At 43.5% G+C, this 14,489-nt stretch overlaps 2 protein-coding genes across 2 annotated transcripts in view; one reads left to right on the top strand and one right to left on the bottom strand.

The window, feature by feature from the left end:
* Nucleotides 1-14,489, bottom strand: part of CHRM5 (cholinergic receptor muscarinic 5) — a 106,594-nt gene that overhangs the window by 24,412 nt on the left and 67,693 nt on the right. The gene's annotated exons all lie outside the window — the stretch shown is intronic.
* The window catches only part of AVEN (apoptosis and caspase activation inhibitor), a 164,419-nt gene continuing 156,268 nt past the window's right edge, over nucleotides 6,339-14,489 (top strand). The window contains exon 1 of the mRNA XM_070503897.1: nucleotides 6,339-6,926. Coding sequence (XP_070359998.1) covers nucleotides 6,354-6,926 — 573 coding nt within the window. The 5' untranslated portion in view covers nucleotides 6,339-6,353. The remainder of the gene's footprint in view (nucleotides 6,927-14,489) is intronic.

The following is a 14,489-nucleotide window of genomic DNA, read 5'->3' as shown; positions in this document are numbered from 1 at the left end:
AAAATAAAACTTCCCATTTTTCCTCACAGTGTCAAGAGTGTGTTTATTTCTATTGTGCCACCATCAACAGTGAGGAAATTGTCATCCCTGGTTTATTTTCCACCACTGAACAGAAGACAAAGAATCCCAGAGTAATAAAGTTCTCCTTGTTCCCAACTTTGGCAGATTGTTTCTTGCTTCTTTGTTGTCAATAAATTACAAATAAAGCAAAACAACATAAAAGCCAGAAAAGGTAACACTGTGTACTAAATGAATTCCTTTCCTTGTGCAGGGGCCTTGATGACTTCGGAGACTTTGCATAAGATAAGCTTAGACCTTGCTTTTCTGAAATACCTTTTCTCTGAGAAGCTTTATGCCTGAACCACTCTTCACTGTTTCTATAGCAACCACAGTGGAAAACTTTAATAGCATCTACAATCCAGTGATATGAGGACATCATCATAACCAGCTCATGTTGTTATGGAGAGTATTCATGAGCTGCTCTCCCTCCCCCACCTTCCTTTTCAAGGATAAATCAGGAGAAAGTAAGCTTAAACACACATGGGAACATTTGGTTAGATATCGGGAAGAACTTCCAGTGACTGAACGTGTGAGTAAGGGAGGTTCTGGACCTGCCTTTTTGGTTTCTATTTTAAAGAGAGGTCTATCTAACCTCTTTTGATTGCTAGGATAGAATGCTGTCCAAAGATATATGGTGATGAAGAAATGCCTTCTCAATGTCACTGAAGCAATAATATCTGGAATGGAATTTTAATGTGACATGTTTTTAAAAAATATGTTCTGTGTTTACCACTGTGCTAGATGCTGTGGGGCATGTAAAAGAGATTTACAATAGTCCTTGAACTGAAGGAGTTAATCTTGTAGAGTTCTAAGAAAAAGAGGATATAAGAATTAAGTTGAGGCTTTACACTACATTTATGTGACAGAGAAGTCTAATACAAGGACATCAAACGATTGAATTTTCATTGTAGGACAGGAAAACAGCAGTGGGATTGCTTGACATGAAGGCAGAAACTGGAGCCATTGAGTGCATGCACTGTGTCCCCCTCAGGCCTTGGAGTGGCCTAAGTGGGTCGCCTTCTGCTGTGATCTGTCCTGTCTTGTTATCCCAGAATACTGGGCACATATTATCATTTTCTATGTGTGCCATGACATGAAAAAGTCTGGGAAGTACAGCCACAAACAGAATATGTGAGAATCTGGAAGTCCAGAAGCTCCTGCCTGTATTGTCCAAGTCTTCTCAACAGACTTAAAGGTACGGATTATATAGTCGTCTTTGAATCCCCAAGGATAGCGTGTTGTTCTGGAAGCAACAGCAAGACAATGTTTCAAGGAGGAAGGAGTGACCAACTGTACCAAATGAGGCTGATAAGACGAAAGATTAGGCGTGAGACCCGACTATTGGATTTAGTTACATGGAGAGCACAGTGACAGAGAGCTCAGTCATTGTGGTGAAGTGGTAGGCACGAAAGCCTTGTGGAGTGGATTAAAGAGTAAATGGGAGGAGAATTGCAGACAGTGCTACAGATGACTCCTCTGAGGAGTTCTGCTATAAAAGGGAGTAGAGAAATGGGGCAGAAACTGGATTAGGATGTGGGGCCAAGAGTTGTTTAAAAACTAAAGGCGGAAATATAGCGTGTTTGTATGCTAATATGAATGATCCGTTAGAAAGTAAAAACTGACATGTAGGAGAGTGAGGGCAGTTGCTGGAGAGATGTCCTCAGGTAGGTGAGCGGGGATGGGACCTAGTACAATAATACAGCCATTGGCCTCACACTGGAGCAGAGACCTCGCTGTAGTAACAGGAGAGGAGGCAGTGTATATGGGTACAGATGTAGGTAGGCTGCGAGTAGTAGTAATGGCAGTGGTGGAAATTCTTTTCTGATTGCTTCGATTTCTCTGAGAAATAGAAAGAAGGGCAGCAGCTGAGAGTGAGGGTGGAGGGAGAGAGGAGAAAGGATCAAGTTGTGAATTCTGTATGTTAGGAGTTTTCTCTGCTCACTTTGGGGAGGTCTCTGCCCCCGACTCCAGCTCTAGTGGCCAAAGCACCATTGTGACCTGACAGGCGGTTCACTTGCCCTCATTGCCACCAGGTTACAGGCTGGGGATTCTGGCCGGAAAGGATAGCTCCTGCTAAAGTCCCTCCCACTGCAGCCGGAGGGCACCCTTCAAGAGTGGTTGCAGCTGTTCAAAACACAGTAAATAAAAAACCATCTTTTCAAGAGATCTTATCAGTGTCTTCTGGTTTGTGCTGTTCACATACTAAGCATCAGAAATCAACTAAATTGTAGAAAATCTGCCTGCCTATGAAGAGAAGAATCAGGAAGAAACATTTGTTCCGTGAAAATTATATTTGCAAGGAGACAGTGCTTTTTTTTTTAAGTCCTATCATAACATCCTCTTTCATCAAACAGTGAGAGCTTCTAAGATCCACGGTCTTGGACTAGGAATTATGAGGTTTTCCTGTGATGTTTGAAGGCTCCAATGACAGTGATTCTCAGACTCCAGCGTGCATCAGAATCACCTGATGGGGGGTTTGTTAAACCACTCATTGCTGGGCCGCGTCCCCACAGTTTCTGATCCTGGGTTGAGGCCTGAGAATTTGCATTTCTAATGAGTTCCCAGGTGATGCTGTGCTCTGGTCCACATTTTGAGAACTATTGCCTTAAGGAATTGGCTTCCTTTAAAAAAAAAAATTAGATTATATATATTTAAAAATATGCAAAAAGGGCAGTTTGTTTTCTTAAGGAGCTACCTCTGTAATTCAGCACTTTGTTTTTGATGTCTCATGAATACTACCTAAGGGAAAACTGAATTTCTTATTCATGCAATGGCATATGTTTAAAATCAGGACTATCAAGTAAAAGCAATACCAGAAAATCCTCCTTTCCTTTGTTATTTATCAAATCAAAAGGTCTCTGGTTTCTTGCAATGCAGGAGGTACTTATGTGACATTTTCATCCCTTGTGACATACTTTTTCCATGCTGATCAGAATCAAATGAGGAAAGCATACTTGACATCCTGGTTAAAAGAACCTAAGCTAGGGCCAGGCCCAGTGGCCTAGTGGTTAAGTTTGGTGTGCTCTGCTTTGGTGGCGTGAGTTTGGTCCCTGGGCATGGACCTACATCATTTGTCAGTGTCCATGCTGTGGTGGTGGCTCACATATTTAAAAAAAGAAAAAAAGAGGAAGATTGGCAACAGATGTTAGCTCAGGGCAAATCTTCCTCAGCAAAAAAAAAGGAAGAACCTCAGCTAGAGGTATCCTTCAATCAGGACCTATTAGCAGGGGACCTCAGAATTCTCCATATCCTAAACACTCCCGGTTGAACTGGAAAAAAAACACCTTGAATTAATAGATGTGGGAAGGAATAGTAATGCAGTCCCTGAACTTCTGATGGCATCTGCAGCATAGACTTAAGGGCACAGATTCTGAAACCAGACTGTGCGTGTATGAATCCCAGTTCTGTCACTTACTAGCTTGAGCAGATTATTTAACTCCTTTGTGACTCAGTTTTCTTATCTGTAAACTAGGAATAGTAATAGTATTTATCTCATAGGAATATTATGAAGAATAAATGAGTTAGTATGTGCAGTGTTTAAGAACAGTGCCAGTCACAAAGTTCATGTTAAGTGAATGTTAGCTCTCACTAACCACAAGGAAGTCTATCTGTAAAACAAGCATAATAGTACCTTTCAGTAGTGTTACTGAGTTGTAAATTGAGTATTAAGTGAAAGTATCAAACATAGTGAAGGTGTCCTAATGAAGATGGCTTAACCTGAAACCCACTATGTTTTCAACCTCAAATTTTGGAGGCTTCCTCAGGGAGAGTTACAGAGTTAAATCAATTTGCGCTAGCGGTTCTCATCCAGGATGATTTTGCCCCTCAGGGAACATTTGGCAATGTCTGGAGACGTTTTTTTGGTATCACAACAGGTGTGCGGGGGGTGGAGAGGGATGCTAGTGGGTAGAGAACGGGATGGCTGTGAAACATCAAGGCGCAGGACAAGTCACCACCACAAAAAACTACCCAGCCCTAAATGTGCCAAAGTTGAGAAACTGATTTGTGCTATTGTCTGGTACGAGATTAATACGTGGATGTTCATCTGGATGAGAGCCCAAATGGGTGGTGTGCTGGGAAATATTTAACAACGTGTTTCTGCTCTCCTCCCCAACAAAGCCCTGATTTGCAGAAATTTGCCAGTTTATGTGGTGTAAAAATTCCCACCACGGCCCATTTCAAGCTACCAACTTTATGTTTAGAATTAGGAAGAGATAATGTACCGTTCCTGACCACACGGGGGATGGGGTCCCAGGTTGTCAAAAAGGCCTCTCACATCTGTCTGCATCTCCTGTTAGTTCCTTTACTGTGTGCAGAGGAAAGGATAAAATTTTTGTACTATTCCCATCTTGCTGTTTAGTGTTTCTCTAGGGGTGGGATTATTGAATTTGAGAGTTTAGCATGGGGATGAATGACTTAATCCTGAGTGCCCCTAAGTGTCTTAAGTTCACAAGTAGAGACAAAGAAAAAAAGGGGGTGGGGAAATTAGGTATGAAGGAATAAAAAATAAATGGGGGAAAGTCTGAATAGAGAAGGAAAAGAAAGAAAATGGATGTACTATGTTGGAAATAACAGTGTCTAACAAAAATGTTAACTATTAACACAACGAAGTAACACAGAAAAATACAGACTACAATGTTAAAAAATACTACTATCCTGACAACCTTCCTTGCCATCTCCTCCCCCACCCGTGTTCCCTCTCCTGACTAATGGCATCATTAACTACCTGGTCACTCAAGCTGGAAATCTGGGCATCACCCCTAACTTCTCACCCCTGAGCCCCCACTTACAACTGGACACAAAGTCCTGTCCATTCTCCCACCTCCTATCTGTCTCATCATCTGCCTCCTTGGCTCTTGACTTAATTCAGGCCCTAATTATTTGTGGCTTGGACTATTCCAGTAGTTTCCTTCGGCTCTACCTACTAGTCTAATTCTCCTCCACAGAATGACTTTCTGAGGGTAGTGGTTAACAGCACAGACTCTGGAGCCAGTTGCCCTGGGTTCCAATCATTCCATGACTTACTGCTGTGTGACGCTGGGAGTTACCTAACCTCCCTGTCTTAGATCCCTCAGCTGTAAAACAGGGACGACACCAGTACTCCTCACAGGGCTGCTGGGAAGTTAAGGCAGCGCTACATGGGAAGTTCTTAGAAGCGTGCCATTACTACGTTTAAGATTGTGTTTCTCTCCGGTTTACCATCCTTCAGTGACTCCCTCTGCCTAGAAAGCGCCCTACTTATCAACCAGGCAAACTCCTGCTCCACCATCAAGTGTTGCCTCCAGGGCCTATTTCTCATGAAGCCCTGGGCCACTCTTTTAGGCAGTTTAACATTTCTTCCTTTGGGTCTTCACCTGGAACCTCACTGCACTCAGCACGCAAGTGTAATAATCTGTTCACAGGGTTTTCTTCCTTGTAAGAAGTGAGCTACTTGAGGGCAGGGACAGTAGCTTTTTTTTTTCTTTTTAATCTTCAGGACCAAGCACTGTGCCTGCCACAGAGTAGACAATGAGAAGCAATGAATAGAGCTAACTATATATGATTTTTTAGGGTCCAGAAAGGACTGGGAAGGAACAAAACACTTGTTTTGCTACACTGACTGGATGATGGACATTTTAGCCCTTGTTTTTATTATTTTCATGTGGTTTCCACAACACAAAGTTAAATAGAGCTCTCGAGTATGGGTATAACCAATTGCCCTTCTTCCCCTTGGTTAAAAGAATAACTAGATTAGAAAATGGACTACTATTTCGCAAGAAAAAGGAACAGAATATTAAATCGTAAAACGTGGATGAGTCTCAAAAACTTTCTACTAAACAAAACAAGCAACACACACTAGACTGCAGCGAGCCTGCCTGAGTTAGAATGCCCGTTCCCACTACCTAGCTGTGTCACATAAAGCGCGCTGTTGAACTTCTCTAGGGTGTTTCCTCTTGCAAAACAAGGATGACAGTTGCACCTACCACAGGGCTCTTAGAAGTAAACGCTCCTGTGCTAAGGTTGAGCTAAAAGTAGCCACTTCTACAAAAATTCTCTTGAGGACCTCGGAGCCCCTTCTATGCCTCACCCGCTCCGCAGTGTTGTCCCTACGCCCCGTGGCTGGCTGCAGTCCACATCTCTCACCAGGGACCCACCCGCCTGTTCCTCCATACCTCCTCCTGAATCCCAAATTTAGTATAATTTGAATACCTATACATATTCATTCTTGAAAATCAGGAGATTAAACAGAAAAAATAGAAAAATTAACTCACTAGAAGTCTCACCACACAGTGAACCACTGCTAACGTTTTGGTATGTACTTTTTTGGACATTTTCTTATGCAAATACACCCATATTTCGATTTCTTTTCTTTTCAACAAAAACGAGTTCCTAGCATACAAGCTGTTTATGTCCCACAGCGCGTCCTTTCACTCGCCGCCCGCCACCCCCCTTGCAGCTCGCACGGGCCGGGCCTCTGCTCGGCACCCCCACCTCCGCGCGCCCGGTTCCGGCCCCACCTGCCGGCCCCGGCGCCCCGCACCCCGCGCCGCTCCTCCGTGCGGCCCGTTTCCGGTGGGGCCAGGGCGTCTCCGCGGCGGCCCGGCTCCCGCGCGCTCAGCACCGCCGGCGGCGGCCACATGCAGGTGGAGCGAGGAGCTCGGGGCGGCCGCGGACGCCGGCCCGGTCGCGGCCGGCCGGGTGGAGATCGCGACCGCGAGCGGGCGGGGGCCGCCGGGGCCGTGGCGAGAGGCGGCGGCGGCGGGGACGGAGGCGGTCGCCGGGGCCGCGGCCGGGGCTTCCGCGGCGGCCGCGGGGGCCGAGGAGGAGGCGCGCCGCGAGGCGGCCGCCGGGAGCCGGGAGGCCGGGGCGCCTGGGCCAGCTTGCCGGTAAGAGGCGACGGCTGGTGGGGTCGGGGCCGCGGGCGCGCGGAACCGGGGCTTGAGGCGTCCGGGGCGCGAGTCAGAGCCAAGAGAGGCGTGCGGGGCGCGCGCGAGCCGGGCGGCGGCGGCGGCGCCTGCGCGGGACGGGCGGCGGGGGCGCGCGCCGGTGTGCACGTGGCGCGTGCGAGGGTGCGCCCCTGGCCGCCTCCCCGCGGCGGGGCCTGGGAGGGCGTGGTCTGCGGGCTTCCCCAGCCTGGCCTGGGGATCCTGGGCCCGTTATGGTTCAGGACCCGGGGTGAGGCTGAGTGTCCGGGCTGCAAGGCTAGGGGGCTCTTGGGTTCGGGTGGGTGTCAGCGTGATTAACTCTGGTGGCGTGGGGGCGCGCCCATCGCTCGGTCTCCAGGTGCTAAGACTTGGGCAGCCTTCTAAAACGGGGAGTCATCCCTGTTCTTAGAAGGGAAAGGCTTTTTTGGTCTGTTTTGTTCACTGCCTGTGCAGTGCGTGGTACACAGTAGGCGCAGAATAAATGTTTATTGAAAGAATGCCCCTGACGGACTCTAGTATTTGGGGGCAGCATCAGATGCACAGTTCTTTTTTTAAAATAGCGTAGTTTTCTTTTATTGTATATGTGTAGGAATCGAGGATCACTAGCCTTCGTCTTCCTGAATTTTCAGTGTGTAAATGTTTCAGCAGGCAGGTCTGAATTTTAATAGCAGTATGATCGGTCTGCTTCCCACATTCATAGAAGGAAATTTCTTACAGCTCCGAGCAGGCAGTGATATGGGGCGAACTCTAACTCTACTGGTATCCCAGCTCAAGGGGTTAGATTACTGTCTTTATGAGCCATTCTGCTGTTATTTTAACATTTGTGGTACAAAACTTAAAAACTGTCTTTATATTTTGAATTCTCAGGCACATAGATTAAAAAGTTATTATATTTTCCGATTGAGGCAAAATTTCCTATTACTGAAATATTTGTAATATCATAAGGGTGTAGTAGGTCAGACGTCCCTAAAGATAGTAGTTGTGTACAGAAATGGAGTTGGAAAAAGTTATAAAACTTAAAACTAAGTGTGACATATTTAACCCTGTTAGGATTAAGGTAGATAATAAGTCAAATTTGAGTGAGGTATGAAGAAATTCTTAGGGCGAGCTTACGAGGAAATGAAGAAGACTCAGGTCTGTCTAGTGCACATGATGTATCACGTTTTGTCTTTATAACATTATTTCATGTATATGTAAAAAAACTTTATATAGCATTTTATGACAACTTATTTTTTAAGAAACTGAAAGTTGTGTAAACAATTTTATTTTGTATATATAAAATCTTCATTTGTATAGGTTCACTGACTTGCCTAAGCTGTCATAGCTGGTGGCAGAGCTGGGATTTCCACCAAGCTGCCCTTGACTCCTCTATGTTTTATCTCTCACGTTTCTGTCAACCAGTCACTGCTTTGCTGAGAACAAAGTAGACGCTCTTGGCTGCAGGGATGGTGTTTTAACAGTACTTGTAGTAATGGTCCCTTTGGTACTTACTAAAGTGTCTGGCACACAGGCCTAATAAGAAGTGTCTTTAACCCGTTGAACTGAGTGAGTGAAGGTGCTTCTGTTTTACTCATCTTGAAGTAAATTAAGTAAAATGATGCTATATCATTTAGAGAATGAACCATATATTTTTTTGACTTATGCTAACATTTATAACCCATTCTATTAAAATGTTAGGCTTTTATCCTTTTTTGGAGTGGTCTTAAAAATTCCATCTTACATTTTCTTTTAGGATTTTCTCACTTCACAGTTTAATGATTCAATGTGTCAGTGTATGTCAATGCTTGGCACAGGGCCTGGGGCATAAATGACAGTTGCAGCCACCACTGCTTTTAGCTTTTACCACTGTTACCGCTACATCATATTTTCAGGCAAAGCTGGACGAAGAGATTTTGGAAAGATTATTCCTTCATTTTGGTTTGAGTTGGTGACCCCTAAGGTCCCTTCTGCTTTTCAGATTCTGAAGTATTGTTTATATTTAGGTTTATGAGAATACCATTCTCGGTGCCTAGAGATTAAATGGGACAGGATTGATTGCCCTGCCTGAGGCCTCCTTGTTCTCATATCTCATATAACTCATTTGTGCCCCAAATGGAGATTAATTGAAATGATTAGAAAGAAAAAAATTCACAGCAGAGCCTTACCTGTGTAAGGACCGGTTGGCTAACCCCAGAGTTTAATACTGTTTATGCCCTTTGCTTTCTGCTTTTTGTTAGTGGTGCCGTTGAGTCGATTCTGACCCCTAGAGACCCTGTGTACAGCAGAGCAGAACCCTGCCCGGTATTTTTGCGCCATCCTCTCACCTTCTGGCGCTATATCAGATAATGCACTGTTGCTATTTATAGGGTTTTCGTGGCCAGTTTTTTTCAGAAGTGGGTGGCCAGGTCCTTCTTCCTAGTCTTAGTCTGGAAGCTCCGCTGAAACCTGTCCACCATGGATGACCCTACTGGTATTTGAAATACTGGTGGCAAAGCTTTCAGCATCACAGTAACAAGTAGCCACCATGGTATAACAACTGACAGGTGGGCTGTATGGTTCCCTGACCAGGAATTGAGCCCAGGCGGTGAGACCAGGCCGAGGCTGTGAGAGCTCTGAATCTTAACCACTGGACCGCCAGGGCTGCTTGCTTTCTACTTTAGAGCACTACATATATGTGCCTTATATATGGGAAATAAGACAAAAGAAAACTAAGCAAAACAACTTCGAGGTAGGTAATACTGAAGGTAACTTTGAGGCAATGCTCAAGGTGGCTTAGTTGAAATCCTTGCATCTGCTAGTCTCTTGCTCTCGAGTCGTTCCCTCTGTAGATGCTGTGAACCCCAAGCCTACGGAGTTTGGGTGAACGTATCAGAAGGCTAATTATGATATTGTACCTGATACAATGATTAACTTAAAAAAACTCAAATGTTAAAATTTGTTTAGTATTATATTTATCTTTTTGATGAACTATTAGCAGAAAGGAAGTCAAGGCCTATTCGCAGTCCTCGGAGTTATTATTTTTTCCTCCCTGTAATAAATATAGTAGCTCACATTTATTGAGCACTGAGTATGAAAGGAGAAAATGGAAGCACAGTTAAATAACTCGCAGTTAGGAGAGGTTAAACAATTTCTCCAGTCTCACTCAACCGCCACATTGCAGAGCCTGGACCACCCCAGGCATTTCGGCCCCAGAACCGGTTCTTTTAACTACTACCCTAAACTGCCTCTGGGAGGGACTTTGAGATTTGAAAAGGGGATGTGTGGAGGACTGAGCGATCCTTTTCATATTCCTGTTTTCCTGATGACTCGATATGATTATAACGTTCTAAGGTGATACAGGGACCATCTTCAGTGACTGTGGGTGTCAGCGGATCTTTGCTTTCTTGCTCCATGTTTATATGTTAGAAGCTGCTCTTATTCATTTTTTAATTACTTACGTCCAGTGAAAGATGACAGCTGTTTCTAGCTGCTTTAAGGAGAGTAGAAGTTGGAAGCATTTTTTTCTGACCAAACTTTTGCTTTGCAAACAGTAATATAAATCCTTTGCCTGAGTAATAGTTAATACTAGATGCCTTTGACGTTTTCGTTGCTCCTACAGTCATGTGCCGCATAATGATGTTTCAGTCAACAACGGACCGCATGTATGACAGTGGTCCCACAAGGTTAGTACCATATGGCCTGGGTGTGTAGGAGGCTACACCATCTAGGTCTGTGTAAGTGTGCTGTATGATGTTCGCAAGATGACGAAACCGCCTAACAACTCGTTTCTCAGAACGTATCCCCACCGTTATGTGGTGCATGACTGTATTTCACTTATAAAAGGGGAATCTCTGACTTTGATGTTCGAGCTTAATGTGAACTGGGAAGAAGAAACGATGCCAAATCAAAGTTGCTGTCAAGTTTCCAAGGCACTTGCTCCTTCGTTGTGGCTGTAAGGACTCACCCTCATCATGTCAGCCAGAGAGAGGTTGAGAGTCTATTAAAGCTCAAACTCAAACAACAGCCTCTAGACTGTATTTCCCCTATTTTCAGAAAGGCTGAAGCAAGTTTGGTTAGAAACTGAATGTGTTTAAGTGTTCTCAAAGAAAATTGCTTTACGATCAGCTCTTGGTAATCCATGAATTGGCCTTCTCCCCTGCTGCTGCAAACCACTGCTCAGACACTATGTTGGCGTCCTGAGCCTTGCTAATGTATAGGGTTTTTGTTTTTGTTTTTGGTGAGGAAGATTGGCCCTGAGCTAACATCTGTTGCCAATCTTCCTCTTTTTTTTTTTCTTTTTTCTCCCCAAAGCCCCAGTACATAGTTGTATATCCTAGTTGTAGGTCATTCTAGCTCTTCTACGTGGGATGCCACCACAGCATGGCCTGATGAGCGGTGCATAGGTCTGCCCCCAGGATCCAAACCTGCGAACCTTAGGCCGCCGGAGCAGAGCGCATGAACTTACCCACTCGGCCATGGGGCCGGCCCCCTGTATACTGTTTAGAGGTCTGCTTTTCTCACTGACCATTATTTCACTTTCACATGTCATTATCAACACAGGCAACTGATCCTTGAAACTTTCTGCTTATAGTCTGCCTAAAAACATTTTGATAAATTATGTATGACTTTGTACTTGAGCTTTTATATCTAGCATTTTTAATCAGTGACTCAGTTTCAGAATATGAAATTTCCAGCATATTGTATATATTGACATTTTAAATAGAACTGTCACATCATTCTTGTACATGGATAGAGTCTAAATACTCTAGTCATCTGATAATTACCATTATCCATTTAAGAATCACATTAATAAGCTCTTTAGCAGTGAGATTTACATTATCCCTTATTCCTTTTAACTTGTGTTTTAATTCCACATCTCCTATCGAGCTTTATCCAGTGTAATATATTTTCAAGCATGAAAAATCTTTTAGTAATCACCCTGTCTGCTTCCCTGTAACGAATTTTGATTTTTAAAAAAATGTCTTGTAACCTTAAGGCTTGGGTATAAAATTTTTTTCCTTTCGATTAAATTATTACATTGAGTAATGTACAGTTTAATTAGAAATTGTTAAACAGAAATGTAAAATTTTATTGTAAATGCATCTCATTTTTCCTAATGAGTTTAATTAGGTAGCCATGGGTGAATATTACTTATTGCCTGAATGAGACAGGATTCACTGTCAAATCTCTTCCTGATTTTTGTTTTTATAGCTGTAAACACTGAGAAACATAGTTCTCATAAATAGGTAGGTGGGAATGGTTGGAGTTTTGTCATATAAGTGTCACTCAGTTCTTTGAATACCTTTCAAATTATATGCCAAAATCATTATTATAAAAAATGTTAATGATCTGTCAGCTGACAACTAGATAGGTCCTCCTTCAATTTTGTTGAAAGCAGGGGATTGGAAACTACTTGATTTGCAAAAGGACTTGTTACTGGGTCTTGAGTGTTGCACTTTCTCACCATCTACACCTATATTTAAAATTACCCTTTGCTTGGGCCTCAGGGAATGCACCACAGTCAGACTGAGAATGGCTGAGAAGGGGTCACTTGTCCTCCGGTGCTTTCTTTTCTTTCAGGATAGAGCGTGGACATTGAGTATCTGGAGCTTTGATTCCCTTGCAAGCATCCTTGCTCATATACCTTTTGGAAAATCTTCACGAACCCCCGCTGTGTGCATACTCCATTTTGAATCCTCCTGACTAAGATCACTTTACTTAGGAGCTCTCCTTTCTCAGGAGCCTGTGTGGAGCCCTGTGAGAAAAGGTGATGCCAGGGAGCAGAGGAAGTCAATATCCGAAGGCTCTGCTCATTGTGTGGTTGTCAGAGGCCCCGTTCAGGATCTCCTTTTCAGGGATGACTTCCAGGACTGTGTCCTCATTTCCTCATCCCTGAGCCCTCCCTCCTTCTGGGTTTGGTGCCCCTCGTCTGAGCTGCATTATCCTGCCACTGCCCTTGATTCTGAATTTTTTTTTTTTTTGAGGGAGATTAACCCTGAGCTAACTGCTGCCAATCCTGCTCTTTTTGCTGAGGAAGACTGGCCCTGAGCTAACATCCGTGCCCATCTTCCTCTACTTTATATGTGGGACGCCTACCACAGCATGGCTTTTGCCCAGTGGTGCCACGTCTGCACCCGGGATCTGAACTGGTGAACCCTGGGCCCGAGAAGCGGAACATGCGAGCTTAACCGCTGTGCTACTGGGCTGGCCCCTTGATTCTGAATTGTTAACCAGTGCTGTACTTGTCTGAGTCCACCTCAAATCTGTTGTCTCTGAGAACAGGGGCTGTGCCTTGTTCAGCCTTCAAAATTGAAAAAAAAAGATCATGTTACTTACCTTTTTTTTCCTTAATAAGAGAGTTTATTGCATGAATTCACTAAGAGGGTTGGATTTTGGGGGAGGTTATGCACCATTTGCAGAATATGGTTTCCAATTTTTGTCATTCTTAATAGTATTCCTATCTTTGTTTTAAAATGCTGCTAGGATGGAAAATGGCAAGCTCAAATTCGAGCCCACTAGGCTACGTTTCCTGGGGAATTCGGTACTAAGCCATTGCTGCTTTTGTCCTGTTTTCTCCAGAAAAAGTAGTGATTACTTTCCACAGTACTGGGCAAAAAGCGACCTCTAGAGAGAACCACAATACAGCCTCACTTACTAAGCTTTTTTTAGAAATTAATTTAAGTGGTTGTACAGGTGTTTTCTATTCGGATGTCACTATTTCCTGATGCGCTTTGAAATGCCAGCAGGAGAAATAAAGACCATGCTGCACATAATTATTTCTATTTTGTAGAAGCTCCCGATTAGCTTATTAGGGCACTGGATTCATTCTCTTTAAAATTTTATTTCCTTTTGTTAGAAGCCATTTGTTTGTGTGTGTGTGTGTATCTGTGTGTGTGTTGAGGTACTAAGAGTAAATGCTTTAATACTTTTTTTTTTCCTTTTGGGTGGAAATAACAACTTTGTTAGTCTGGAAATCTCTATAAAGCTGTCATGGGGAAGTGCATGGATAATTGTTATAGGTAATATTTAACTTCTGAGTGGATTTTGCCAAAGGATGTTGGAAAGAAGTACAAATCAATGTGCTTAATTTTATCCTGATGTTGCTAGGATGCAGTGTTTAGAATTTGACTAATCTGATGTCTGTCAGCCTTAAATCACTTAAAAAGACAATTTCTGTAAAGAGTGACGCTCCCAAGTATGTTGTTTCCTACCATCCATGTCACATCACTGGTATGTGCAAACAGCATGAATATTAAAAAATATGTAGGAGATTGATAGAATGAATTCCCTATTGTACATATTCAATTCTCCTTTTGTGTCCTCTGGCTATTAAGGACTGATACAAATACGTATGATCCATATTTCTTTAGTACCAAGTCAAACTCACGTTGAGAGATAGCAGGCACATTTTAATACTAACCTAAGCAAAGCATAATTGAGATGACAAGACTGTTACCAAAAATTCTTATATACTCTCGGATTATCAGTGCTGTGGTTCCTCCATTTCAGTATTTAGCTGTGGGAAGTTTCTAATGCTGAGAGATTTTGTTAATGGATGTGTATTCT

This window comes from Equus asinus, chromosome 2, assembly GCF_041296235.1.
Source record: "Equus asinus isolate D_3611 breed Donkey chromosome 2, EquAss-T2T_v2, whole genome shotgun sequence".
NCBI classification, from domain to species: Eukaryota; Metazoa; Chordata; class Mammalia; order Perissodactyla; family Equidae; genus Equus; species Equus asinus.
This window is presented reverse-complemented; position numbering and strand designations above follow the sequence as displayed.